This window comes from Amblyomma maculatum, chromosome 3 (assembly GCF_055883805.1).
Source record: "Amblyomma maculatum isolate TAMU_Amacu chromosome 3, ASM5588380v1, whole genome shotgun sequence".
Taxonomy (NCBI): domain Eukaryota; kingdom Metazoa; phylum Arthropoda; class Arachnida; order Ixodida; family Ixodidae; genus Amblyomma; species Amblyomma maculatum.
Window position 1 is genome coordinate 73,309,644 of NC_139346.1, and position 27,752 is coordinate 73,337,395.

Consider the following 27,752-nt stretch of genomic DNA (forward strand, 5'->3'; position numbering starts at 1 on the left):
TGATATACCTCACCTGATGCGTCGTTTGTGCAGTTGCGATATCGTGTTTTGGACAGGGATGGTGAGTGCTGACTAGGTGGTTGCAATGGATGGAACTAGATATGCGCACTGTGAAAGCGCTCGCCACCTAAAATTGCGCTGTCAAATAATCACAAGTGGTCTAAATTGGTAGAGACTGTCACCGAATCGTGCTTCATACATATTGACGCATAGAAGACGACGCCAAAGATACGTCTGGGACGACAAGCGCGAGCCTGGAAGAGAAGGAAGCCTGAACGCAAAATTCGTTCTGGCCGACCCTTCAAAGCGTCTATCTTTAGGCCGTCCTTGGCGTTCTATCGAGACGTGACACTGGTGGAGCACGCTGGGGTATGCATAAGACTCCTTCCGGCAGTCCACAGCGGACTCCAGACATCGACACGCCTGTCCATCGCGCTAGCTGCCACCTTCTAGGCCTAGCGCCGGAGTATAGACATCTGCCGAAGGCCTCTTCAAACGGCCAAGTTCCTCAGACCTCCCAAGCCATGGCACATCATAACCCTACGGCGGTGACTCTTCAGAAAACCAAGGTGTCAGAGTGCTTTCGCGGGGAAGCTTTTGAAGATGTGGAGGACTGGCTCGACCAGTTTGAGCGAGTGGCCAAGATCAACCAGCGCAGCGGAGACCAGAAGCTTTGCAATGATTATTTTCCCCTTCAGGACAATGCTGGAACGTGGTTTGAGAACAACGAAGCCAGCTTATCCACATGGAATGACTTCCACTGCCAGCTGGTAGAACTTTTGAAAGAACTGACCGACGAGACAATGTGCTGCGGCTGCTTGAGGTGCGCGTCCAGAAGCCGAATGAGAGCGTTCCTATGTTTGCGGAAGCCATGACTCGCCTTTTTCGCCGTGCTGACCCTGATATGAGTGAGCCAAGGAAGCTACGGCATCTCATCCATGGTGTCAAAGAACAGGTGCTTGCCGGCTTGGTACGAAACCCACCTAAAACTCAGTGAGTTCGTTAAGGACGCTACGGCTATAGAGCGAGCCCTCAAGACCGGTGCCGCCAGTACAACCGACCCGTTAACTGGGCTCCGACAACTGCGGTGGCGTTGAATGCAACCGATAGGACCACTCTTCAAGACCTCATTAGAGAAATTGTCCTTGAGGAGCTTCAGCGAATTACGGCTACGAAGGCCAAGTCATCAGAGGCCCTCGGGGAATCTGTCAGGAATGAAATTGGGTGTGCCTTATCACCGTCTGCACCATGCAGCCAGTCTCACCCTGTCGACAACGCGGCAGCCATTTCGGAACCATACCACGCTCCACAAAAGGTCAGCTTCACGGCCGACATTCCTGCACCTTACCACGAGCCGCAACCAGAGAGCTATGTCGCAGTCCGTCGCTCGCCTCCAGACCACGCCCCACCGAACTCATCGAATCGTCAGGAGACACGATTATTTCAGGGGCCTCAGTGGGCGCCTTCCAGGCGCTCTCAACCACGCCGAACTGACAGGTGGCGCAGTTATGACAGCCTACTACTCTGTTTCTACTGCGGACAACCTGGCCACGTGTATCGGTAATGCCGCTACTGCGAAGAGGGGCAGGCCTTTCCGCCTGTTTCTGCTTGCCACCTCTTCAACGCTGCCTCTGCCCAAATCGAGGACGACCCTCCGGTCAGTAGGGAAACCGAATCCCCGGGCCTCCGCCGCCGCTCCTCCCCATCATCACAGCGTTATTCTTCGCCGACGCGTCGTAGCATTACTGACGTTAGCGGACAGTGGTGCCCGAGCCCTCGCCGGGGAAACTAACAGCCGTAACCTCGCGAGGGGAGGTTGCAGCCAGTTGCAAATTGTCAAAACACTCACAACCGCCACAACTTCCGAAAACCCGTGGTTCTGACGTCGCTGTTAACATTGACATTGCTGTACTACCGTCGAAAATGCCGCCTACATTACCGCCGAAAATGCCGCACCAGATGCGCAGCCCCGATGACGAAGCTGACAGCACCGACCTTGCCGCACCTCCGCCGCAAATGCCGAAAGAGACGAGCAACACAGATAAAGTTGTTAGTGCTGATAAACCAATGACGTACGGGTAATGAAGAGGTTCATGCAGAAGTACTGTTCAAGCCCAACACGTGGGATTTGAGGCCGCAGGCTCCTTTTCAAAGCTACGCGGCCTGGGTAGCCGAGCACCAGGCCGGGCTATGGCTTGTACCCATTTGAGAAAAGCAGTGGGTGTCCGGCCGCCAGTGAGAGTCGAACCCACCACCTCCCGTTGCCGAGGCGAGTGCTCTACCACGAGGCCACTGCTTCGGCCTCGCAGTTTCTATTGACGGGCTGAAAGTAGATGCTCTGGTAGATACCGGGGCGTATTTTTCAATTATTAGCCAGAACCTGGCTGATACGCTGAGCAAAGTAAACGCCGAATGGACTGGGCTAGTAATTAGAATGCTGGGGGTCAGCTACTGGCACCGACAGGAAGTGCACTGCCCGGATAGTAATGGGAAACGCGGGTTTTGTAGGCAGCTTCGTTATTCTCCCTGACTGTGACAAAGACCTCATCCCGGGCATGGACTTTCTGCGTCTTCATGGGGCTGCTGTAATCAGCATTCGGGACAGCGTCGTTGCCTTCAGCAAGAATCATGGAGACCTCAGTTATGTGGAAGTACCACTGATGCCCTTATGCGTCGCCAATGAGATGGTGATATTACCTCCGCGATCATGCTCTTTTACTCAAGTGAAGTGCGACATGGCGCATACCGACGATGGTATCGCCGAAAGGGCAGTCCCCTGGTACTAAGCCGAGGTGTTTCTATACCCCGAGGGCTCAACTTCCCCAATTGGCAGACCGAAGTGCTGCTGACAACCTTCAGCGACGATCGGTAGCAAATTCCGAAAGGCACATCTGTGGCCTTTTTCGACAGCCTCCCAAATGCGCAGCACTGCTTCTCACTGCAACATGAAGGATCAATGTGCAAGACGCCCCTATTCATCGTCGATGTGAGACCAAATTTGTCTTCTTCAAAACAGGACCGCTTTTTGGATCTCATAGATCAATTTCGAGACTGCTTTGCTTCCGAATCGCGGATCGGCCAAGCTCCTTTGACAAAACATCGAATCATCACGGATGACTCGATTCGCCCGATTCCACAAAATTGTTACCGTGTGGCTCCGAAAGAACGTTAAGCCATTCAGCGCCAGGTGGCCGAAATGCTTAGAGACGACGTTAACCAGCCGTCACAGAGCCCCTGGGCTTCCCCCATGGTACTTGTTAAAAAGATGGACGGTATCTTACGATTTTTCATATAGGCTACCCCAAGCTCAACCAAGTGACTAAAAAAGACGTGTACCTTCTTCCTCGCATTGACGATTCTCTTGATTGCCTAAGAAATGCACGTTAAATCTCATCAATGGACATGAAAAGTGGATATTGGAAGATAGACGTAGATGAGAGGGATTGGGAGAAGACAGCATTCGTCACTCCTGACGGATTGTATGAGTTTAAGGTCCTTTCGTTCGGTTTATGCTCGGAACCTGGAATATTCCAGTGGCTGATGGACACTGTGCTCTCGGGACTTAAGTGGCAAACCTGCCTGGTGTATCTTGACGACGTGATTGTGTTTTCGGCCACATTTGAAGAGCGTCTACGCCGTTTGCTAGCTGTGTTTCAGGCCATACGATCGGCGGGCCTCACAATAAAACACGAGAAGTGCCACTTCGGTTACGAGGAGCTGCAGTTCTTAGGTCACGTCTCAGCAAAGAGGGTGTCCGGCGTGATCCTGAAAAGCTCTCCACAGTCGCCAAGTTCCCAACACCTACGGACAAAAAGACATTGCGGCGCTTTCTGGATATTTGCGTCTATTACCGCCGGTATATTGCTGGCTTTTCACGAATTGCTTGTCCATTAACTTCACTAACGCATGATAATGCTGTCTTTCGCTCGGGTGAAGAACAGCAACAAGCTTTTAAGGAGCTGCGGAGGCGTCTACAGGCAACACCTGTCCTGGCGAACTTTGATGACGATGCGCCTACACTGCTTCATGCGGATGCCAGCAACGCAGGCTTAGGTGCTGGGCTGGTGCAGCGCCAGGATGTTATGGAAAAGTAATTGCTTACATAAGCAAGACGCTATCTGAAGCAGAAGCGAACCACTCGGCAACCGAAAAAGAACGCCTTGCAGTGGTATGCGCGGGTATGAAGTTCCGCCCTTGTTTGTACGCTCGCCCCTTTCATGTCATTAGCGACCAACACTCTCTCCGTTGGCTGACGAACCTAAAGGACCCCTCAGGGAGACACACGTTGGAGCCTTCAATTACAAGAATTCCGCACGGAAGTTATTTACAAATCTGGAAAGAAGCACATGGATGCTGATTGCCTTTCGCGAGCGCTGGTCGACCTTTCACTATGACAGATGAAGACACTGCGTTTTTAGGTGTCATAGATGGCGCAGCTCTTTTATTCGTAACAATATACTTTTCAAGAACTTCCGCCCTGGCGGAAGCAGTCATCTACTCGTCGTCGCATCTGCTCCCCGAAGTGAAGTTTTGCAAGCGTGTCCCGACGAGCCAACCGCCGGTCACCTAGGCTACACCCGCACGTTGGCTAGAGTACAGCACGGATACTACTGGCCAAAACTGCCGGCGAGAGTGAAACACTACGTACGTACGTGCATAGACTGCCAGCACCGTAAATCAAACCCTGTAAGACCAGCTGGTCTACTCCACCCTGTGTGAACGCCTTTTAAGCAAATCGGCATGGACCTCCTGGGATAATTTCCGACGTCCACAGCCGGGAATAAATGGATAATTGTCGCCACCGATTATCTAACCCGCTACGCGGAGACCAAGACTCTGCCAAGGGCTACCGCCGACGAATCAGCTCGGTTCTTCGTTGAGAAAATTGTCGTGAGCACGGCGCTCCGCGCTCCAGCACTCATTATAACTGACCGAGGAACTGCATTTACTGCCGAACTTTTGGAGACCGTTCTCCGCCTCAGTGGTACCAGTCACCGTAAAACTACAGCCTATCACCCCCAATCTAATGAGCTGACGGAACGCCTCAATAATATCATCGCAGAGGTGCTTTGCATGTACGTCTACGTGAACCACAAGAATTGGAACGAAATTCTTCCCTACGTCACGTTCGCCTACAGGCACGCCAAGACACCACTCGTATGACACCATTCAGCCTCCTTCACGGGCGGCCAGTAACAACTATGCTGGATGCCATGTTGCTCCCAAATGCCGGCACCGATGATCTCGATCAGGACGCCGAGGAATTCGATCAGCGTGCAGAGGAAGCTCGTCAACTAGCGCGTGTGCGGATCAAAAATCAACAAGAGAATGATGCACGACGCTACAGTCATAGACACCGACATGTCATGTACGAACCTGGTGATAAAGTGTGGATCTTGACGCCAATTCGCCGCCGTGGATTCTCCGAAAAACTATTGCGGCGATACTTCGGGCCCTATGTTGTTCAGTGACGTTTAACCAACGTCACTTATGAGGTGGTGCCAGACGAGGTGTCGACATCGAAGTGACGCCAGCTGACGCCGTCCACGTTGTACGTATGAAGCCGTACAACTCGGACTGACCTTGACCTCCTACTTCCATTTATACCCATAGGGACGATGCTTCCTGAGGAGGGGGGCAAATGACGCATAGAAGACGACGCCAAGGATGACGTCTGGGACGACAAGCGCGAGCCTGGAAGAGAAAGCAGCTTGAACGCAAGACTCGTTCTGGTCGACCATTCAAACCGTATATCTTTAGGCCTTCCTTGGCGTTCTATCGAAACGTGACAATATTGTGCGATTTCTAACTTGGGGCCTTTGTAGTAGTTGTCTTGGTTTCGATGTGATCAGATCAGAAATGCGCTGCCCGCATCGCTTTCTAGCAAGCGCATAACAAAGCAGTTTAGGCCCTGTCCATAAGTGCAAGGAAGGCTACTTACGCAATATCCAGCTCGCGAGCATTCTTAGAAATAGAAAAGTAGTTGTTCCAGTAGTGCTTCGTCATCTGGTATATGCCTGGCACAGGAGCGTTCACGTTGATTTTTGTTTCCTGTTGGTTTTAAAGTACATTTGGTTAGTGCCAACGATTTAAGACTATAAATACACAAGCGAATTCTCGTTGCACTTACCTGGCCACCATACAGCTTCAGCAGGGGGTCGGTCATGGTGGCGTTAATGAAGAACAGCTGAAGACGAACGTCTTTGAGCTGTAGCGTATATAAAGACAAGCTCAGTACCATTCCTACTGCCATGCCACTGTTAAAGGAACATGGATATAAATTGTTCGCCCAAAAAGGGGAATATTCAATGTAGCTCAGTACCAAAGGTTGGAGATAAAATTATGAACACGCCGGTTGAATAGCTGGCTGATTATTCGCTGTCGGTTATCTCCGGCACACTGTTATAAATATCTTTCGTTTTTCCATTAATGTTGTTACTTCAGGCTAACTTAATTTCAGAACAAAAAATACCGATCAATGCAAACACTATATACAAGCGGTACCATTTGCACTTAATTTTCATTCGTGAAGTTATGATTCATTCATTACTATTTAATGTTACAATAATTATGAGTGTCAGAAATCTCAGTGAGGAGAAATATTACGTATGTCTACATTTCCATTTTGGTTGCGTCATCGAATAACCAATTTGGCGCATATGTAAATTTTTGGGCTCGCAGAGAATTACATACTATGCGCTCAAAGAATTCAAATTCAGCTTCTCAGCTCATGAAAAATGCAAGCATAATATTTCCTAAAGAATAATAAAATTGGTTTGCATTTCTGGCAATGCAATAAGTTTATCCATTTTAGCGTCGAATATATTTACCTTCCTGTAGGCCTCCACTCTAGCGTCTGCTGTAGTCAGGTAGCTGTAGGCGTACGAGTAGTCAACGCTCTCGTATATCTTCCGGTACACGTTGAAGAATTTGATCCACAGCTAAGATAAGGAAAGAATATCTTGTGAAATTATAATCACAATACAGCAGGTAAGAACTAATATCCTGCCATAAGGAATAACTAGCGCTCCGCTGTTTCTTGTGAGCAGGGTAATCATTACTGACGCAGCATTATTAAGGGGCATGTAGCTAACTTTAGAAAGTGGTTTAACATCACGTCGATTCTTATAAAGCACGCGGTGGAAAAGTATGTCAGAAAGGAGGAACTATAACTTCCTCTAATACCTACAGCATTTGAGATAGCTCTGTCACCTATCTCGTGTAACCCAACCCACTAGATCTAGAAAAAGCGTCTCGGGATAATAAAATCGCTAAAGATTAATAATTAGGGATAGATGCAGCTCGGCATACGTTTTGTGCAGTGTGATTAAGACATGATATGCAGGTGAGGCAATTTGGGAAACCAAAACCGGGTAATAAGCAAAGGTCACTCGGGTTTGGCCGAGCAGAAAATAGCAGCTCAGAAATCGAGGGACGTATTAGCTGTGCAAAAAAAAAAAAGACATGTATGTGTTGCACGTGAAGAAAAAAGATACATGCTTAAATCATGGTTTAGAAAAATACCTCTGGAAGTGATCTCCGTAATGGTAACACGACAAAGCACAGAAAATGAGACGTTCCCTAGCGCCATACAAAAAAAAAAAAAAAAAAAACTGACACCTAGGGTGGCAACTGTAGAAAAGCGGCTGCAAAGGCATTAGGAGAGGGGGGGGGGGGGGGGGCGGTCAGGGTAGAAACCCCAACTATTGCAGTTATTAGCTTCACGTTCCGCCTCTCAGCCCAGGGTCGTTAGCCAAAGTTAATAAACCCCGTTCTGGAAGCCTCAAGCCCTGTGCTGGAAGCCGAAGTATAATGTATATGTACCTGAGCTGAATGGCATCCGTGGACTTTCCTATCCAGCCAAGTTCAACTCGGACCACATCAAAGGGTTTCAGAATGGAGCAAAATTACCTCTGGCTAGCGTATAACCATGGTTTCACAATAGAAACTAAGTTTTGAACCCTTTAAGTACTACGCCACTAATTCCTTGACTCCACGAATATAAATGTGAAGAATATTTTAATACAAACGAATGCAGTAGTTTCTTTAATGTTAGAGTCAATGGCCTTTTTTTCTGAATCTTAATTAGAGGACCAGGCGATCTCAAGGTGACTGGCACAAATAAAGTACCGGACACTGTGTGCATGACAAGCTACTAGGTCGCAGTATGAAAATGGACTGATGGGATACCTTGTCACCCTTGAGGCCGAATTTCTTTTTTATCCACATGTGGTAGATCCAGGAGGCGGCCGTTGGCATGCTCTTCTCCGCGTAGCGGAGGCACAGACGCCAACGCTCTGGTTCCGTCTTGTAGCCCATGTGGTAGCGGTAGAAGAGCGTCTTCACGTGCTTCTCATGAGTACGGTAGAGCAATCCCAGCCGCAGAAGCACGCGATAGCCGAGGTAGTTGTAGATGACATCCCTACGTCGCGCGGAAAGATGTAATGCAACCATTCTTAAAGAATAGGCTGTGGCGGTTTGTAAATGCAATCAGGAAATATTTTGCGTGACGTCGTAACATATGGATTGCACGACTATCAGAAATGAACTGGAAAAAGATCTATTTTAACAATAGGAACCATGGATTTAGACTCATTCCTGTGTCAGTACTGTACAACTAGAGGGGCTAAGCGTATATGACCTGCAATACCTTAAAACAATCTGTGATATCGTGGCTCTTGGGAAGGTCTTCACCAATATGTGTTTCGACAAAACGTTTTTCTTCGAAAACAATAGAGGCATGCCCTTCCAGCAGCAGGCCGTCTAATGCGCTTTCAAGCGCGTACAACTGTACCCAACTGTACCTTGTACTGTTGAAAACTATATCCAAATTAAACGTCTGCTTGTACTGCATGCCTTTTGCCTGCCGTTGAAGATCACTCCTGCTGTTCGGGGATCGTATAAAATGTAACACACATGAAACAGCGGACGTTTAAACAAGAACCGTAATGTATTCAAAGCCACGTTAGCGACAAAGGATGGCTGATAGTATCTGCGTGATAAAAACAGGTACTTAGAATTTATCACAATGTGGGGCCAAGCTGACAATTATTAAGCTTTCTTAAGCTTACATTTCCTAATTGTCAGCTCGAACGCAATTAACTCCCTTCAAAGTGATTTTTGATTTATCTCGTTTAAAATGAGAGCTTGAGACCGGACCCGCTAAGAATGATTAGCCGGAGAAGCAGCAGACGTAAGAAGCTTTTTACTTTTTGGTTCGCTCAGTTATAGCCTGGTTACTTCAAGCAATGATTTCAACTTTGAAAAAAAAAAATAAAGAGTGGTTCAGTATATTAGCTCGCATGGACAGTCAGGTTGAGCAAGATTAATTCAAAGCGTAAAAAAAAAAAAGGATAGAGACACTCAAACTTCGTCTTAAAAGTAGACGCTTTAACGCGGCCTTTTGATTCAGCAAATGTTCTATACATTTTTGATTTTTAAATTAATTCAATTTTAAAATTATCACTCTAATGTCCGTATACATCCCAAACACACGTTACTAAGTCATATGCACACCAGCCCGTTCACTACTGCCCCTCTAACGCTTTCGATAACAACATTTTTTGGACCAATTCTCTGCGTGCCCATCTGGACTGCAGTGCCAAACGGGTTCAACACAGGGTCTATTCCAGCCCTAGTCGGGTTTGATCAAAATGGATCGTGTTTGAACCAGAATGGCGACAAATGTATAGAAATTACTTCTAATTTCTGAAATACCTCCATTAGAGACGACCTCCTTGCCAGTTTCAGCTTTATTCTGAAACTTCGTAAAATCGTTATATAGCTTTATTTTGCATGGGGGGTTTTTCCATTTTTCCAGCTCCCGCATGAGGTCATACGGATGGGACGTCATAACACCACCGACCAATCAGGATTTTTCTGTACGAATATTTCCGACAAGCGGTGTCGACTCGGCTGACTGCTCTTGACCGTACGAACTACACAAAATATTGCTTAATATTTAGATAACGCAAAACGTATTCCGAGTAGTATTATGCTTCCTAAACTAGGTGATATGAATACTTTGGTTCCGTTGCCCAGAAGACTCACTTGGACTGCTTCTGCAAAAACCGCGCTAGGCCAGAGACGTATTTGACATTGCCGACAAGAATTTTCGTTTGTGGACCAACGTTGGTGGGAGTGCCGTCGAACACAGTTTTCAAGAAAGTCATCCAATTCCACTGCAAGAACAAAATACGAATATATGTAACAAATATTTTCCTTACGAATAAAACTAGCCATAAAACACTAGAGAAATGCTGGCTAGCAGATTGGACGCCCTGTTAAACTTAATATAAAGTCTGCTCTTAACTCTTTATATGTAATACAATCGTCCCATTAGGGGTGACCGATCAGAATCAACACAAAATGGTAATAGTTGGAAATAGCAGAACACAGCTATTTGGTTTGATTTCTTATAAGAAGATAAAGCTGGGGAGGCCCAGTTTTTGTTATTCATATTAAACAGCGTAAAAAAGACGGAGAGGGAATAATGAAGAATACGGTCAGCATGTGTGTTGATGTGCTTGTTCCGCCGTCGTCTTTTTCACGCTGTTTTAATGTGGATTCGGTTTGTTCCGTGGGGTTTAACGTCCCAAACCGGCTCAAGCAATAAAAGACGCAATAGGGGAGAGCACTGGAAATTTCGGCCACCTGCGACTCTTTAGCGTGCACTGATATCGCACAGCACACGGGCAACTTGCTTTTCGCCTCCATCGAAAAGGGGCCGCTGCGTACGGGATTCGATCCCGCATCTATTTCAGCTAGCAGCCGCCATTGAACTGTACATATGTAAATTATAGATCAACTCGCAATTTCAGCGGCACGTGGTAACAAGAAAATCAGCGGTGACAAGTTCCGAATTGCTCATAAGTCATATGATGGCGACGGTGGTATTGTTCCTTTGGAAGAGGAAGAGGAAAAACGTTTATTGCGCTTGTCTTCATGAGCCGAGCCCTCAGTCCAGGGTTCGACGTGCTGCCACTATCCTGCAGGCCCGCTAACGCAGCTCGCGCTGGTCTTGCGGAGAGCGGTATCATGAAGAGATGAAGGGTTCTCAATCTAGAGTCCCGTTCGCCGTCGCTATTTGCTCGGCCTGCTTGATTAGTCGGCGCTGATTGGTTGGCTCGATGCTGACCAAGGCTGGTTCTCAGGAGTGCGTAGTAGAGGGATTTATAGGTGTAACGTGCGGGTGCAGTTGTAAAGGACAAAACAGAATGATATACTGTAGTTCTGTATTGTTGGCAGCTGGTACCATACATGTCTCTGGGTAACGGGTGGGGAGGAAAAAGTTTTTGTGGTATACGTTAGGATACATACGAGCTTTGTAGCTGACGCCATATCGCAGCTTCGGTTTTGGTGACTATTTTTTGTGGTGGTGGCAAGGTTCTTCTTTGCATACGGTAATGTTACGTAATCTGGGTGTAAGAGAGCAGACACCCTCTGTTTCTACTTCGTCCTCTGCTTCCTTCGACAGCGTCCGGAAAGTTGTGGCTCATGCGAGCACATGCCCGCTATCGTTACAACTAAAGCTGCAGAATCTGCCTGTTAAGGTGACTCTTTTCTTTACGTTGCGATTCATTCCTGCTTTAATTAGCTTTAATTGATAATGGACAATAATATAAGCGACTTTTTTGTGCTGTAACAATGTGGTGTTCAATCCTGTACCAATCTGGTTCTCGTTCAAGACTGCACTATATTGTGAAACGCAGGTCTGGAGTGGCAGGACAAATTTCAGTAAGAAAAAAAAAACGAAAAATAAAAACCGAGGCAGTCACTGTGTATCTTCTATTAACGCCATCGCGGCTGCAGCTACTAGTAAAACACACGTCAAGGCAAATATCAAAGCGACCAACGAACTGTATTTCAAACAATGCGCAGAATGAGTTTGGTCTAGAAGTGCAATTCTTCGGGAACAAGCTCCAGAAAGACACAGCGAATGCGGTTGTTGAAGCGGAGTTTTGGAGCAACAATTAACTGCGACATATTGGAAAACATTATCCCAGTTGACTCCGAGCATGTGATTTCCAGGTCACTCAAACCAAGACGTCCTTGCACAGCCCTATTGATAATGAATCGTCATTGCTGACGTGAAGGTATTGTTTTCAGATTGAGAGTTTAGATATACAGTGTGGTATTAAGTTCTAATCATGAGGCACGGGAGTAGACCACATGCTTATGGAGTGCGGAATCACTTCTCATTCTCAGAGTGCATTTCGGCCTCCTGTGTCTGTTCATGTGTCCGAATTTGCCAGGCGTTTTCCCTAGGTGCCTAACGTAAAGCTGTTTGTAAGTCTTTACACAAGGGGTTGTAAAGAGGAGCATGCACTTTCAAACAATTTAATGAAGAACAAGCCATTTACTATGTTCGATTGTTTGCTCTCAGCTGCGCGTACACGGTTTGAATTTAACTCAAGTGACGAAAAGTCTAGCTCCTAAGCGATGCCCCTGCTTATTCGATTTACTTAGTAACTGCTGCAGCGCACCCGAGGCGCAAATTTATAACCACGCTGAGTTAAGCTGGTCTACTCACATAAAAAGAGTTGTCCAAGTCTTTGAGCTTGAGGACTTTCTTTTCGTAGAACATTCCTGTCCGATGGCCCTCGGCATACCTTAGTCTCTGGAAAGGAAAACAAACTTTATGCATCAAAAAGGGGATAAAAATTGCTTGTGCAGCCGCTCAACAAGGGAAGTAGCTTCCAAGACGTATAGGGCACAACACTGTCGCTGGCAAACAATCGAAGTCGCTCGTTGTTGTGACGTCACTATCAGGTGGCGCTTTAGCTTTGGCTAAGGCCGCTTGCATGTCCACTGCCACTATTTTCCCGTTACAGTGGCTGAGGTTATTTTTCCTGGGATGCAGTGACTTGGGGTTAAATATTTATGGAGCTTTAGCGTCCTAAAATGGCTCAGGCTACGAGGGTTTAGGATAAGATTTGATTTCCTGCTAGCTCGAACGATGATTGCATAAAGATAATCAGATGGATGCCCATGATTCGGAGCTATATTGTTAAAAGCTAGAACATATCGAGATAATTCCCCGAAGCGGCTGAACAGAACAGGAAAGCGAACAAGGATAGAACCACTTCCTCTTTAGGGCAGTCACTTGAGCGACAACCTCTTCAGCCCACTATATTCAGCTAGCGCAAGGCATTTAGAGATACTATGAATATCAGCGAACGTTGGCGACTTAGGGAATGGCTTCGGCAAAAAAAGGGCAAATACATATGTAGGGTTAACCCTGTTCCTTATCTGTGAGGAATCATTTCTTTCCCCTATACCCCACTGCTATAAGCGCCACGCTCACCATGTCGTTATTGTTAGCGTTGTGCAAATGCCCTTTCCGAGCACTGTGACGTACAAGGCCTGTATATTGAAGACCAATGGGCCAGTTTACACTAGGATAATCGTTACATCATCACATAGGCGCGCTAAACGTTAACTCAAGACGATTCACTCAAGCACGAAAAGACTAGCACGTGCGCGAACTTTCAACTGTTTATTACATGCACTTTTCTCCTTATATACACATATACATCGAAAACATGTGCAAACACGTGTCATACACAAGTATATAAGTGCAATTCATCAAACCGCAAACTATGAAGCACCGCTTTCCTACGTGATGATGGAAAACCAACAAGGCGCCATTACCGCATCAATTGTTATATTTCGGATGTGCAAGTTTACGCTCAGCGACGTATTTACAAACTGGCGTACCATAAGTACTTTCGTTTTTAAGTTATAATTTTATCGTCCAATTTTTCGATTAGCAGTTCTCTGCACTATTATGGTGAGATATGGTTTCGGGTTGAAATTGTTCACTGTAAAGAAGCCAATAGGCATGTTTACGGAGGATGGAATACATGATGAATGCGAAATATATGCACAAATATTAGAAGCATTATTGCAAATGCAGTGCATTTCAGTACAGTCTATTGTTCGAAACATTTTATCGTAGATTTGAAAAAACAGCGGAAAATAATAAAGCATATTATTCTGAACCACTATTGTCCGAATTTGATGCTTTGGCGGGTTCGAATGAGAAAAAGACCGTTGCATATTTCCTTCTTTTTTGTAAAGCTGTGAATTCCAAAGTATATAAATAATGGAATCTCCTGCAAATACATTACTCCAGTAGTTTCTCATTCATTTTATCTTCAACCGCTTTTCAGATGTTATTACTTCTTAGCATAGAAATGTGCTGGAATGACCTTCCCACCGACATTTTATTGGCGGCAAGATCATTTGCAGTTCCCCTTAGAAAATCCTCTTAACCCTTTTGTCCAGCTTCATTCCATCTTCTCATTTATTACACATAAACGGGGAGCGACAGAAAAAAATAGAATTGAAAATGTAAATGCAGAGCCTTAAGAAAGTTTTAGGCGCGGTAAAAGGGAGCATTCCTACCTTGATTAGCTCGATGTCGAACGCTTGAATGTTGTCGCACAGCGTATCCCACTGGTCGTTCGTCGGCACGATGCCGTACACAGATAGCATGGCGTCGCACACACTTTGGCGAAGCCAATTCGAAGACTCCGTGGTAGAAAGAATGAACTTGGGCAGCGCCGTTGTCTCTGGTTCATCCAGCTGGGAACATAAGCGGAACATGTTATACGCTGTAGGTTGTAGAAGTTTGGTAGCGCTCTGAGGAGAGAAATGAAACTCGGCAGACATGGAGAGCAATTGCATATAAAACATCTTTAGGCAGTTAATAATGACATAGGAATACACAAGCAACGAAGCTGCATTACATTGCATGTTTCTTTTTGCGAACACTTGTTAGAAATCGAAAACATGAAACACTTATGCATCCTCTAACAGTAATAAATATAAAATGTATTATATATATATATTATTACTTTAAATCTATTAAACATGTATGTTTGACGTTTGGAAGACAACACTTGCTCGGCGTCTTTTTACCCAAACAACGTACTTATATTCCGTTAACTCAAGCAACCGCTGTCCACAAATTAAAGCGCAACTCCTAGGTTGCCTGATAGCTCACAGAGAATAGTCTTCTTCGCAAGATGCATTCGCTTCGAGCAGAAAGGTGGCGTATTTTTTTGGATATTTTTGCGTTTCCAAGCCAATGCCCTACGCGTAACATCATCAAGGCCTCCGAAATACATTTCAGAAGAAAGGCCTAATGCGCCCGCGTCGAAATTCCCAAGGAATTATGAAGCCCGTAAAAATATTCGACCATAAAGACGCTTATTACCCGCGCATTAAAACTACAGTGAGTACGTAACAGTTGCGTATTCGTCATACCTGTTATCAAGCTATGACCTCGCGCTCTATAGTGAACCGCCGCTAGATGGCGTTGTTGACGCAAGACTCCGACCAAGCAAATGCTGATACTTGAAATAGTACCCTTCCCGTTCAAATAGTTGAAAAGCCACTGAGCAGACCATACACACAAAGAGCGAGCCGAGTAACTTTAATAGGACGGTGAGAAACTGTGATGACGTTCCCCCTTAACGCTTAACACTATGATTTACCCACGGTGCTTAAATGAATTACACACTTTGCCTTTTTAGATATGACAGTATTGTGCCGAATTCAGGTCGTGCGCATCGTACTCGCATATTAGCGCTCATTTCCGCATGCATTGTCTGCAAGCCCATCAATTGCACGTCATTATTAAGCCGCGATGCATAAATGTTTCTTCATTTTCCCTTAAGCGAACTGAGAGTTATCGGTGCAGTTTACCGAAGAAGTCAACGGCTATATTTAAACTGCCGCGTAACCCTTAGTTGTGTTACCCACAATGCAGTAAGACAATAACGCGTGCCACTCGAAGTCGCGAAGGAGGGCGACGTCGCTAGTTGAGAGGTAAGCGGTGAAGCAGTGAGCATATTGTCTGGAAAGGAGGGGGCAAGGAAGTTATGTTCGGATAGGATTTAGGTTGTGGGTCTGGAGGTTGCGCCTTAGCTAGCCGTTTTCAAACGATGAAAATTCTCGGTCTTCACAGAGCTCACGCAGGAATTCTCAGCTACATTGAATCTCACTGCAATCGCCCTGCAAAAATATGTGCTTTCAATCATTTATCGCTACTGGTTAAAAATTCATCGGTGTGCTAGCAAATAACGAATCAAAAAGAAAACGCATTAAAATTTGAAAATCCTCCAACCTTGCCGAAATAAAGCTCGAACAGAGTTTCGTCGCCACTTTAAGGGCATTGATCACTGCCACCCCAGAAATGCCGATCGGTAGCACATGTTCCCGTGTCTCGCTTCGATTTAAAAAGGATGACCTTACGTAGATGATGACTTTGTCGTAGTCGTCGGGGTCGACCCTCATCTGAACCGTGACAAGAGGAAAGAGGCCGAAGTTCTTGGCTAGCTTGCCAGCGATGACGGAAATCTTTGGGTCTCCCTCGGGATCTAGCGATGGAAAGTGCTCCAACCCAAGGATATGTGGCATCTTTTTGATGTCCTCCTTGCTGCTGTTGCGCTCTGCGACGGCGTTGTGGGACACAATTTCGCGTCAGCTAATTAGGCACAAAACGGACGACGTTGTTTACGGCTATTTCGTTTAGTTTTAAAAATGTGATCAAAACCGTCTTGCCCGGATGAAGATCAACTTCTATCGACGTTCTCGTTCAGCTCATTGGGCGGGTTGCAAAAGCGTCGCATACAATATAACAGCGTAGTTACAAAATATTTTTACAGACGTTTCGACTAGAAAGTGACGTTCACTGATTGATGCTCAGTAAAGCTATAATGCAAATGTCATTAAATCAATTCCATCGCCATATTGCCAAGTGTAAAAAATTATTGTTTTGAATGTGATTTATACATCATGAGAAGCGCAACTTTTAAGTTTATTTTAAAAACCATCTTGAAGTACTAAAGAAATTTGTCCTTCGATTAACGAAGTTTTCCCGAAGCATTAAAAAAGCGGGGGTAGGAGCAACAGAAAAAGATGCTTGTGTACGCAATATTCAGGCAAGAAACAACACAATTTCGTTGCGTCCGTGATCGATTTCTAAATATGTTGCCGGAAACACATTCTTCTTATTGGTTTTACATGCACTTACAGGAGAAACGTACTTTTATTTTCGGTAAAGTTGGACAGTAAAATAATACCTCATATAAAAAAGTCAAATAATGATAAATTTGACAGCAATTAGCTCACCTGCGTTTTGGCATGCCGCGAAGATGGCCTCAAACTTACGGACAGGAATGTGAGTCATTTGGTTCATTATCTGACCCTGCTCTGTAATAGAGGCTGCAAAACAAAATCAATAATCAACAGCATTATTTCAGTACTTCAAGGAATCCTGCCTAAGAAAAAAATATATAATTGATACCGCAAGCAGAAAACTTCACGGCATGCGCTGAAGCTAGAAACCTCACCAGAGTTACGATGTATTAAGCCAATCCGAAACGGCTTCCATGATGCGTACTCTCGGCGACGATACAGACTGAGAATGTTGACAGGCGGCCCTATTTTTGATTTCTCGGGGCATTGGTTTTATGTAAACCACCTAAATTAAATGCCTAAAAAAACGTGACAAATTATATCGCTTATGAAGAAAGTAAATTTTGAAGCAGCTCAGGGCAAGCTACCACATCGCCTTGTCTGACAGAATAAAAATATTTTACTCTTGCCTGGCCTAAGAGCAACGCTTTTGCTGAATAATCATCCAACTACTCGACAGAGTTAACAGCAATAACCTTGGCGACATTCTCTTGTTAAATTCACAGAAACAATTATACAAATTGCGCAATCTGGCCAGTAAAAGAAGGCGTAGGCAAGAAAAACGCATAACAGCTGAGGATCTTATGCATCAAAAGAAATGGATGGAAAGACCTGTGTTCTTGTGACGAACTAGTTTTGAGACTGCTTGTTTCACTATCATATTTCCTTTTACTGACAGCACTGAAGCTCGCCATATGCTTTGTATTTATTTCTGATGGTAGTGGGATGAAAAAAAATTGTTCTTCGCAAAATACTGTGAAACGCTTCTTCTCGAGTTTTATACACGAAACAAAAATATGGCTTTCCATACCTTGTCACCACATATATTTCAGAAAGAAGCTTTCTTAACTGTCTGCGCATGAAGGTAGTTGTCAGCTCCGTGTGTTTGAAGTTAGCATAGAGTAAATCACGTTCGGTGAAACTTTATTGATTTTGACACGACCAATGCATGGAGGGCTAGCTTGCCTAGGTACTTTTGATGGTTTCTTCGCAATATATAAACTATCATATTTTATCATCGTGCTCCCTCAGTCTGCCAGCCCGGAGCGAGTTGTCGAGGAATATTTACCTGAATGGGTTAACGGGGCGAGCTCCTGAAACGCACATGTTAACTCTCTACTTACTGAATATACCAGTGTCACTAAACGTCGTGTTTTGTGCTAAGGTAAAGTAATAAACGTCACGTTTCCTGTCGATCGTTTCATGGCTGCTTTAATAGTGCCGTACTTCCGCACGCTTAGTGAGTTGGATGAGATTAATATTTTTTTTTTATGTCCTCTCGTTGCATTTTACTCATTTCAACATTGGCAACGTATCACTGCATGTAAATTTATATTTTGCAATTCGTTAAGTAGACCAATGAAGTGAAATTTTAATTAAACAGCACTGCAGTCGCTCTTCAACAGAACCTGTTTGCGAATACCAAGACAAAGTGAAGGTTTACTGGCTCAGTTCTCAATTCTAAATGCTGGTGCGTACCACTGAGATCGTTGCGAACGATCCCAAACTTTTTCTCAAGCGAAAAGCTTCACTAGGCTAGTCAACAGCGGGTATGGCGTGCGTGTGATCACTTTCAGGCCACAGCTGCGTATGCGCGAACTCACCGAGTGACGTCACTAGAAAAGGCGGAGGTGTCTGAAGCGAAAAGCTTCACTACGAGGGTCAAAGCTGAGCTTCACGTATGCCATATGCCATGACGTCACAGCCAAGGCCAAATTCGCAGCCCCCTCACCTAGCTCTGCCGGTATTGCTAACAACGCTTAAGAGGTGTGCGACTCCTCTTCATTAAAAAAAAATAGTATCCATCCAGGAATCGAACCTCCATCCCTTGTAACCCCAGCCGAATGCTTAACCGCTGCGCCACGTTTTTTTTCCTTCATTGCCAAATTTATTATCAGATTGCACACATAAAAAACGTTACTCCACAAACACATAAAATGGGCTAAAATCACGCGATTTAGGCTGCGTGATCCATTACAAATAAGACATTTGCAGCAACACTTCCATTCTCGGAAGCCAGTCTTGTGTCTTGAAAACATAAATTACACTCGCAACGGCTTCGCGAAAATAGTGCCGTATTTTCCTCGCCTCAACGTCTGTATGCCTGAAAGCCATTCTTGATCGCCAGATACTGTGCAGGCCCAATAATATGATCATGTCCAGCGGTAGCCCATGATCCAAGGGTAGGTCTTTTTGAATTGTTCGTTTTAGAATGCCCCAGATGAAAAAGGCTTCCCAACAGTCTAAGCAGAGGTGTTCGATAGTTTCCAGCTTGCAGCATATGAAACAGTGACTTCCCCAAGGTACGAAAAAATCCTTCATTTCTGAAAAGGTCTTAACATGCAGTGTATTGCTATAGAACCTAAAAAATAAAGTTTTTGCTCCCCCTGGTACAGCCACATTTTTTACTCGTTTAAGGACTGACGTCCATGTACTGCTACGCCGCGGGTCGTGAAGCGCTGCTCATAATTCCGCTTGTGTACCGTAAAGATAATAGCGGGATTCCGTGCGTGACAGATACTGCGATTGGCTCGCAATTTGAAAGTACCACAGACTAAAATGGTTAAGCCACTCAATTAAAGTGACGTCAAGGATGTGATGTCATCAATCTGCCGTCAGCTATGAGGACCAAGCGGGAACGAGGGCGCTCCAACGCCGCCGGGCGGCGCTTCTTGCCTTTTGCGAGTGACAGATGCTGCGCCTTTCCTTTACTGTAAACAAATTATAGAACACCGGTGAACTTAGCCGCATTCAACGCGGAAGCCAAGTAGAGATTTTCTGCTGACCGACGGCGCAGAAAACTGAAGAAATTAACTTCTTCTGACCACGAGGTAGTAGCTGCTTTTCGCTATGTATATCCAGGCATAGCAGAACTAAGCCATGTTAAACGTTTGTTGCTTTTAGATAACCGCCGGCATCCGGCATGCGAACTAATCAATGTGATTCTGGCGCACGGACCGTGATGCTGCTTTATCATTTTCTTTGTGCGCAAGGTGCGTCGAGATGTATTTAGAACATTCGCGCCCTTCGCGTGTGTTTATATGATGTTCAGGTTATGCTATTCCCGGAATGCGGCTTTATCCATGTTTCTTCGCCGCCTTCAAATTGAGCTTAAGCGAGTGCCACGGGCATTCGTTGATCGACAACCGTCGAGCACTCTTATTACTGTCGCCGCCGCCGATTGCTTAGATCTTTTGCGGGCCCAAGTGAGCCCAATAAAGAGTATTCTAGTGAATTTCAAGCTTTTTCATTTTTCGCCAACGGCCTTGACAACACTACGTGACAATATTGCAGACCGATGATGCACAGCAATAAATGCTAAGCTTAAAATATTTTGTCTCATCTGAAGCACACAGTACTTATAATGAAATATTTTGAAAAAAATGACGGAACTCGCTTTCAAATTTATACCTAAGTGTAAAGAGTGAAGAGACATTTCGAATGGCTCTGCGAAAGCGAACAGCGCAACGGATTCAGATGCTGAGCTCAGATTAGCCTGCTATGGTACACTTCTTAGACTCCGTAGAAATTCTGCTTCTTCGCACAGTCGGAGCGCACTCCGAATCGCAGATTAGAATGGCATGAGAGGGTGTCACCGATCACATTCGCCCTCGGTAGGCAGCGCAGCGCACCTTCGACTTCGGCGAAGATCGTCTTCTCGATGTCCGAGATGATCCAGTCGTCGAAGGAGAACTTTCTCGAGAAGGGGGGGATGCGCGCGTTATGCGTCCACTTGTGGCACACGTGGGCGTAGAAGTCATCGCAGGGGTCGGTGCGGCCGCGCTCGATGATGGCCTCGTAGAACTTCCCTGCGCAAGCACAGAGACGCAAGCTGGGAAGCACTCTACAATCCCCGACTAGAACTGAGTCTGTTCGCAGCCACGTGTCAAACAAAAGGCTCGCAAAAAGCAGCGTACACAAAGCACTGTTCAATATTTATCAGAAAATAGTTTGTCTTATCCTTCACAGTACTTCACCGAGTTCGAAATAAGGGCATGATTTAAACGGTTTCGTTGCTTGATTTCGTTCAATGTTAGTTCCTAAGGCAATGCGGACGTATTAGTTCGCCGCTTAAGCGGCTGGTCTATCGACCAATCTCGAACGTATGTTCTTTTTATTACTGTGATATTCCTGCATATGTTTATTCGCCACTGATATAACTAAAGGCATTTTGAGGCTACCTATTGTACATCATTGTCTACACTCCATCCTCAATTAAGCGGAAAACAGATTTCATTCAACGTAACAAAAGTGCCAACAAATCAGAGGCTAGTCCACACTCTTTATAGAACATCGTTGAACTATTCTTAAAACACGAATGTTTTTTTTTTCTTTCAGTATTTTTTTGGGGGGAACGGTACATGTGGGACAGCTTTTTGTTCGATACATCTGTGTTAATTTCGTTAAGCTACAGATCGCTTCGGATTGGTGTGTGGGCTTAAACGTCCCAAAGCAACTCAGGCTATAGAGACGCCATAGTGGAGGACTCTGGAAATTTCGACCACCTGGGGTCTTTAACGAGCACTGAAATCGCACAACACATGGTCGCCTTGCTTTTCGTCTCCATCGAAAAGCAGCTTCCAGGCCGGGATTCGACCCGGATCCTTGGGCACAGTATTCGAGTGCACTAACCACTGCACCATCCTGGCATGTTGCTAAGCTGCAGACTATCAATTATTTTACGTTTCAGAAAAATCAGAAGAAAAGGCAAGGCGCACTCACCTGCCTCCCTACAAGCACGGGTCTCGCATAACCGCACACGGTCGAAGCCTGCGATAAATGGACCGGAGAAAAATTAACTTCAGCTCATTGCAACGTCACACGCACTGATATCGAACAGGAATGACAACAAGGGACGAACTGTACTAAGTGGTCTTCATGTTTTATAGCGATTCAATTTCAGGGTGGTTTAGCTTGCCTTGTTTTGCGAAACGTCGAGACACGTTTGAGGATATCTGCTTCGCTTGGCGTAGAATCAATCCCGCACTAGAAAGTGCGGGGTAACTCCTGATGGAAGTATAGCGATGGTTCTAAACATGATACTGCTTAGGGTTCAAAATCCTAGGTATAGTGGCGTATGCACCCAAAGTACAAAAACACTCATGTACTGGGGATTTGATTTGCACAAAAATACCGAAGAGAAAAACTTGCACATAACCGCCGCTCATGATGCCCACTTCCTGGTGTTCGGCACAAGAGGTCAGCTTTCTGCTACACTTCAAAACATGTAATGTTCAGTGTGGCTTGAAGTGTGAACACTGCCGACAATTTGCAGGAGACTCAGCCGCTTCCTTGAAGCGTTTGGAGAAGAGACCTTTGTCGGAGGAACTGCTGCTGAGCGCTTGGCAGAACAAGGGGAAGGGTGTCCAGGCAGTGCGTGCTCTTTGCCGCTTTTTGTGCGCCAGCGGGCATAATTTGCGCTTGTTAGGCAAACTACTGGACCTATACATATATTTCATACGCCTTCTCCCACATCGTCACGCATCATGATCTTCTTTCTTCTCCCCTTCCCCTTCCCCAGTGCAGAGTAGCAGGCCAGATTTGAATTATTCCGGCCAACCTCTCTGCTTTTCCTTTCAAGAAATAAAAAAAAAATGGTGAGCGCCGATCACCCGCTTCACGTCAAAGGTTTTTTTAAGTGCGTTTACAATGCACCTGTAGTGCACGAAATATTTCTGAGTATTTTTTACGCGATCGTTAGCGAAAAGCACGAAAGCCAGGTCACGTTCGTCTTGCATAACCTGTCATTTAAAACAAATTTCTGCCATGATGCGGTGTTTTATACGCCAAGTAGTTTCGCTAATTGCACGCCGCATACCCTTCACTAAAACCAGCCTCGTTTAATTCTAGAAAATCGACATTATACGGTAGTAATTACAAGTTCATTGTTATTGAATTCGCGCACTCTGGCTTGCAGTGAAGCCTGTAAGGATTTAAATACAAAGAAAGGAATATACTTTTGACGACACTTTACATTCATTTCTCGGACGCTTATATTAAGCACATGCAGCTGTGACGTCACTTAAGTTTGTCTTTTCTGTCAATTATCCACTGCCGAAGTTTAAATCGGCCTAGCGAACTGTCGAATACTAAAAAACCATTTCCTTCGGGCTCCTCCGGAATCAAGGAAAGCTTTTATAGTGCTTTTTATAGTGTGGACACAGCACCGTTCTCAAGTCCGCGAGCAAATTACCAGTATACGGCTCATACATTGACAGCAAGGCGCTGAAACTAACAGACATATGGAAACGACACGCGCCCTTTCAGCTATATTAAGTAAGAAACCCCTTATGAAAGTCCAAAATAAAGAGATGATATTTTGTTTTCATGCATTCATCCCTCGAGGCTGCGTTGAAATTCTGTAGTGCTCTTCTTGCAAGTGTTAAATGAATGTAAGGAAATGAGAGGCTCGTTATGAAATAGACAAGGCAAAAGCTAACAGCCAGTTACACAGGCTAAGGTGCCACTTCCCATTGGTTCCCATCATGCGTGCTTCTTGCAAGCAGTGCGCATACACCTGCGTACTGCGCGAGGAAAGTAGATACGAAAAAGAAAAAGGGTTGCTTGCTCGGCGCTTACCCACAAAGCTCTTGAGGAAGGCGGCGATGGGAATGGTGACGAGCAGGAAAGTTGCCACCGGCACGGCGCCCACCAAGAACCACCAGTAGGATGTGGCGCCCAAGCGACTCTTGACCGAGGAAGAGCCTCCGCCGCTGCCACTTTCGCGCCTGCCAACGTTAGTATTAAAACTAACGCTACTATGTTTATGAAAAGCCAGAGATATTAGGGTGAAGATTATAAAAACAAGTAGCGAAGAGTGGTCGTTTGGAAGAGCGCTGCTCAAAGCAGTTCAACAGTATAGTGCCACGTACAGTCGTGAGAAAAAGTGGTATACAACACCTAGCCAGTGACAGAGCTTGAGAAAATTGGATCAAAACGGCATCTAGCGACAGCGTAAGGGACAGCGACAGTGACACATGCATGTGGATCAAATGGGGCACTGCCACTATTGTCTCGATCTTAGATAGCTGTTGCTAGATAAAGTTGGGATGCAGTTTTTTCGAGCTCTGCCACCGGCTGAGTGTTATATACCACTTTGGTCACGATGGTACATTTCCCTGCCCTTTAAATAGGCAGCGCAACAGCAAGGATTAGTCAGGTACTACTTCTTGCTCTACATAATATTGGCACTTAGAGCTCTTCAACAAACGGCATGAAGACGAAAATTTCAACTAGAAAGGATTCTTGGATACCTTGTGCGGACATGAGTAGTAGATGATCAGGAAGGTGTTCGTGGGGACTGTTAACAGATCAATTTTGTTAAAGCGCACACAGAGGCAGAAGGGAGTTGAGGTGGCCGAGTAGGGCTCACCCTTCGTTATTCAGGTCTTTGACGCATCTAATATATTAGACACAACCATGGCTTTCAGCGTATTGAGTTAACATCTCTCCTCCTGCCATCCCCTTTCTCTCATTGTGTGATAGCCCTCGCAGTGCAGACATATACGCACGTAGAAATGTTGCGTTACAAAATCTCCTCTTTACAACATCCAGGAATCGAACGCTATTTTGAGCTCCTTAATTAATGTGCCAAATCACGGCCACATACCACCTTAAAAATCAGGCGCTTTCGCTGAAGGTGCTGTACTTACATCAACTGTGTAAAAAGGCGTCGAATGCCTCGCATCCAATGAAAGCACTACGAGCAATGGAATCGGCCGACTATCATAACTGCTTGCGTGACAAAACCGAGGTTTCCATGTGCAAAACGATCAGCAAATGTAGAAATGAATTAGGAGGGATGCAACAACAAGCGGCCAACTCAACGCTTGGTGCGTTTCATTTCAGCAAGACTGGCAGCATTGTTCATAAAATGCATCCGAATACGGAGAGATGGCACAAATGTTAGCCAGCAAAAGACGATTATGGGAAGCTTCAGAGTTGACTACGTAGGCGGTGTGAATCAGCGCACGCGCTGAAGAAAGCGATAAAGATAAGGGTAACACAGCGCGCACTGTCATCGCTTGCATACACTTTTCCTTCCGAGGTACCAATTCGCGCATATCAACGTTCACGCATTTCACTAGTGGGTAGCTTCAGCCCCTTGTACAGCACGTGGCGTGTGAACCAGAAAAGAGCGTTACGCTGTCAAGCGTTTCATTTCTTTTTTTTTTTTTTGAGCCAGACGGCAGGAAGCGAGCTCAGCACAATACCAAACCGGGCATGCGGTCATTTCAAACGAAGGCCGATGCATCACGCTCTTTCTTAATAATTTCATCAGCAGACCGACAATAGCTGTACGGTTAGAAAGGGAAACATCTACAGCTTTCAAAAAAGCTTGTATTTGAAGACAAAATCTACCTAGTCAAGCGTTTAATGCATTGAGAGCTGACCCGCGTCGGCAAGCACTAGATAGTGCATTGGACTGCAGCAGTTCTCGCTGTTCATCAGCTACAGCGAGTCGGTGAACGCTCTTCATACCTAATTAATTTTCGATTCAAAACTAAAACCCGAATTCGCCCTAGTATAACCATAGCATTAACTGCATTCCCATGTTTTCCCGGTTATGGCGTTTATGCATGTACAATCAGTGGTTTTCGCATTGTATGGGGTAGTTGTGTAATTTGGATACCAGAGCGGTTTGAACACAGCCCCGTGCAAACTACCAAAATAGCTCAGTCTCGGAAAAGCTGCGTACTAAATCGAATCGAGCTTCGCGCATCAGCTCCTGCCTCTTTATAAGTCTGTGGAATACAACCGTGTACGCGATTACTTGTAGATATTGAAGCATCATGCCTGTAGTGACTAAAAACCCCTACAGGGCAAGTATGACAAGAAAGTAATCTATATGTGGAACAAATCCAGGTGGCCCAAATGGCAGCTGCTTTTTGCATTGGAAGCAAGCGGACACACTCACAGTGCCGAAGTAGTGAAGCCGGTGGTCTTGTTCGTACTTGAGTACTTTGAAGAGGAAGCCGCCTTGGAGTAAGTCGTCGATGCCGTGGTGTCTCGCATCTCCAGAGTTGTGTCACGGGACACGGAGTCCTGAGAAGAAATAATTCACTTACAAATCGCTGTTGCCGCAAACATTCATACGTATTTATGGCTGAACCAGAGCACAATTCGGTCAAGTTTTTTTTTTTCAGTTTAGCTTATGGTGCACGAATTGCTTTCAGAAGAAAATGAGGGTGAGGCTGCTGATGCTTAAGCCCAAAAAAGTGCAAAATCACGACAGAACAAAGCGTTAAAGAGGACTAAATTAAGATGCAACTATCAACGAAAAAATCGCAGGCAATGTTGGGTCATAGCGAAGTGGTAGCTCGCGTTTGTCTTTCTTCACTCCGTTACAGCTGCATATTAAGAAAATCGCTGAACCCGCGGTGACGTAGCGAAAAGCACATTTAAACACAGTTAAAAAGATAGCCTGTAATGTTATTTCCGCATTCGCACGTAACTTTTGCGAGTAACAAAGTACATAAATACGCAACTGCAAAATGTGCCCGGGCAATGCGGGAACCAGTGCCGTGAAGGGAGAATGCAAAATGGTAACGAAGAACCTAAGATACATAAAGAGACTCTTTTATGCTTAAATATTTGCTCAATTAAAAATTTGCAAGCGAAGTTCTTCTTAAGCGTATTACCAACCCACCTATTCTGCGCGTACACCGAAAGTCTCAGACAAGACGGGGTCTCTCATGGCTTTTGCATACGCTACGTTTGTGGTATAACAGCGACAACCATGAAATTGGTACATTTTATGACGCTTGAGTCATATGTGGTTGCAGTCGTGTTTCATTTATTCACCCTCCAACAAAAGCGGACAGCTGAGCTACATGCTGACAAGTGGTAGACCAGCGGTGACAACGCATGAATAGGCATCAAAATTCCTGCCCGGCTGAGAAGCGTAGATAAAAACAAGCGCATCAAGGCATAAAAAGTTTGCAAGATCTATTTATTCTGAACCTGCAGCGAACGTTCAGCACGCAAGTAGTGTACTAGAGGTATCACGCTAGCCCCCAACGAAAGACCCACGCAAATTCCCTGCGGAACGGAAATTCCACGGCGCAGACATAGCTACGCGGGCGCAGAAGGGTAAAAGGCGGCCATGGGGCCGTAAGTACTCACCCCGGAGAAGGGATTCATGGCTGTTTATTGCATTTTTTTCTAGCCGTTGTCAAAGTGCGGCTGGTTCCAGGTACCACGCGCGCATGCCCCGAACACCGCTCGTGGTGCTGACTTCGTCTTCACTTTTCCGTCCACAATTTTGCCTACTTTCAACCATCGGAAGCCAAGTCAAGGCACTGCTGCGAATAATGATGGCAATGAAGCTGCGCCTCTTCATATTTTATACTTGATGACTGCAAACTCAAGCCCCTGGTCTTCAGAGCTCTGCTCTACGGTGCCTACGGTACACTTTGGGAATACATCCTTAACCACCCCGTAAAGGAAGACCGTTGTAGTATTTGACATAGGTCTGATCAAATCTAAGCAAAAAAAAAAAAAAAATTAACGTAGAAAAAGAATATAGAAACGGAAGAAAATAA

At 45.4% G+C, this 27,752-nt stretch overlaps 1 protein-coding gene across 2 annotated transcripts in view; it reads right to left on the reverse strand.

Annotated features, from left to right (window-relative positions):
* Positions 1-27,439, reverse strand: part of LOC146194976 (phosphate-regulating neutral endopeptidase PHEX-like) — a 48,920-nt gene extending 21,481 nt beyond the window's left edge. Inside the window, exons 1-14 of one of the 2 annotated variants that reach the window (XM_084596169.1) lie at positions 27,334-27,439; positions 26,126-26,253; positions 23,788-23,936; positions 21,931-21,978; positions 20,841-21,017; positions 17,143-17,235; positions 16,264-16,460; positions 14,410-14,589; positions 12,533-12,619; positions 10,051-10,181; positions 8,191-8,422; positions 6,831-6,941; positions 6,131-6,208; positions 5,942-6,051 (exon numbers count right to left, since the gene is read on the reverse strand). In XM_084596169.1, the coding sequence (XP_084452295.1) occupies positions 5,942-6,051; positions 6,131-6,208; positions 6,831-6,941; positions 8,191-8,422; positions 10,051-10,181; positions 12,533-12,619; positions 14,410-14,589; positions 16,264-16,460; positions 17,143-17,235; positions 20,841-21,017; positions 21,931-21,978; positions 23,788-23,936; positions 26,126-26,253; positions 27,334-27,351 (1,739 nt within the window). In that variant the 5' untranslated portion in view covers positions 27,352-27,439. Of the gene's footprint in view, positions 1-5,941; positions 6,052-6,130; positions 6,209-6,830; positions 6,942-8,190; positions 8,423-10,050; positions 10,182-12,532; positions 12,620-14,409; positions 14,590-16,263; positions 16,461-17,142; positions 17,236-20,840; positions 21,018-21,930; positions 21,979-23,787; positions 23,937-24,860; positions 25,074-26,125; positions 26,254-27,333 lie in introns of those variants that run through there. The other variant, XM_084596170.1, reaches the window with a different exon arrangement.
* Positions 27,440-27,752: the final 313 nt, after the last annotated feature.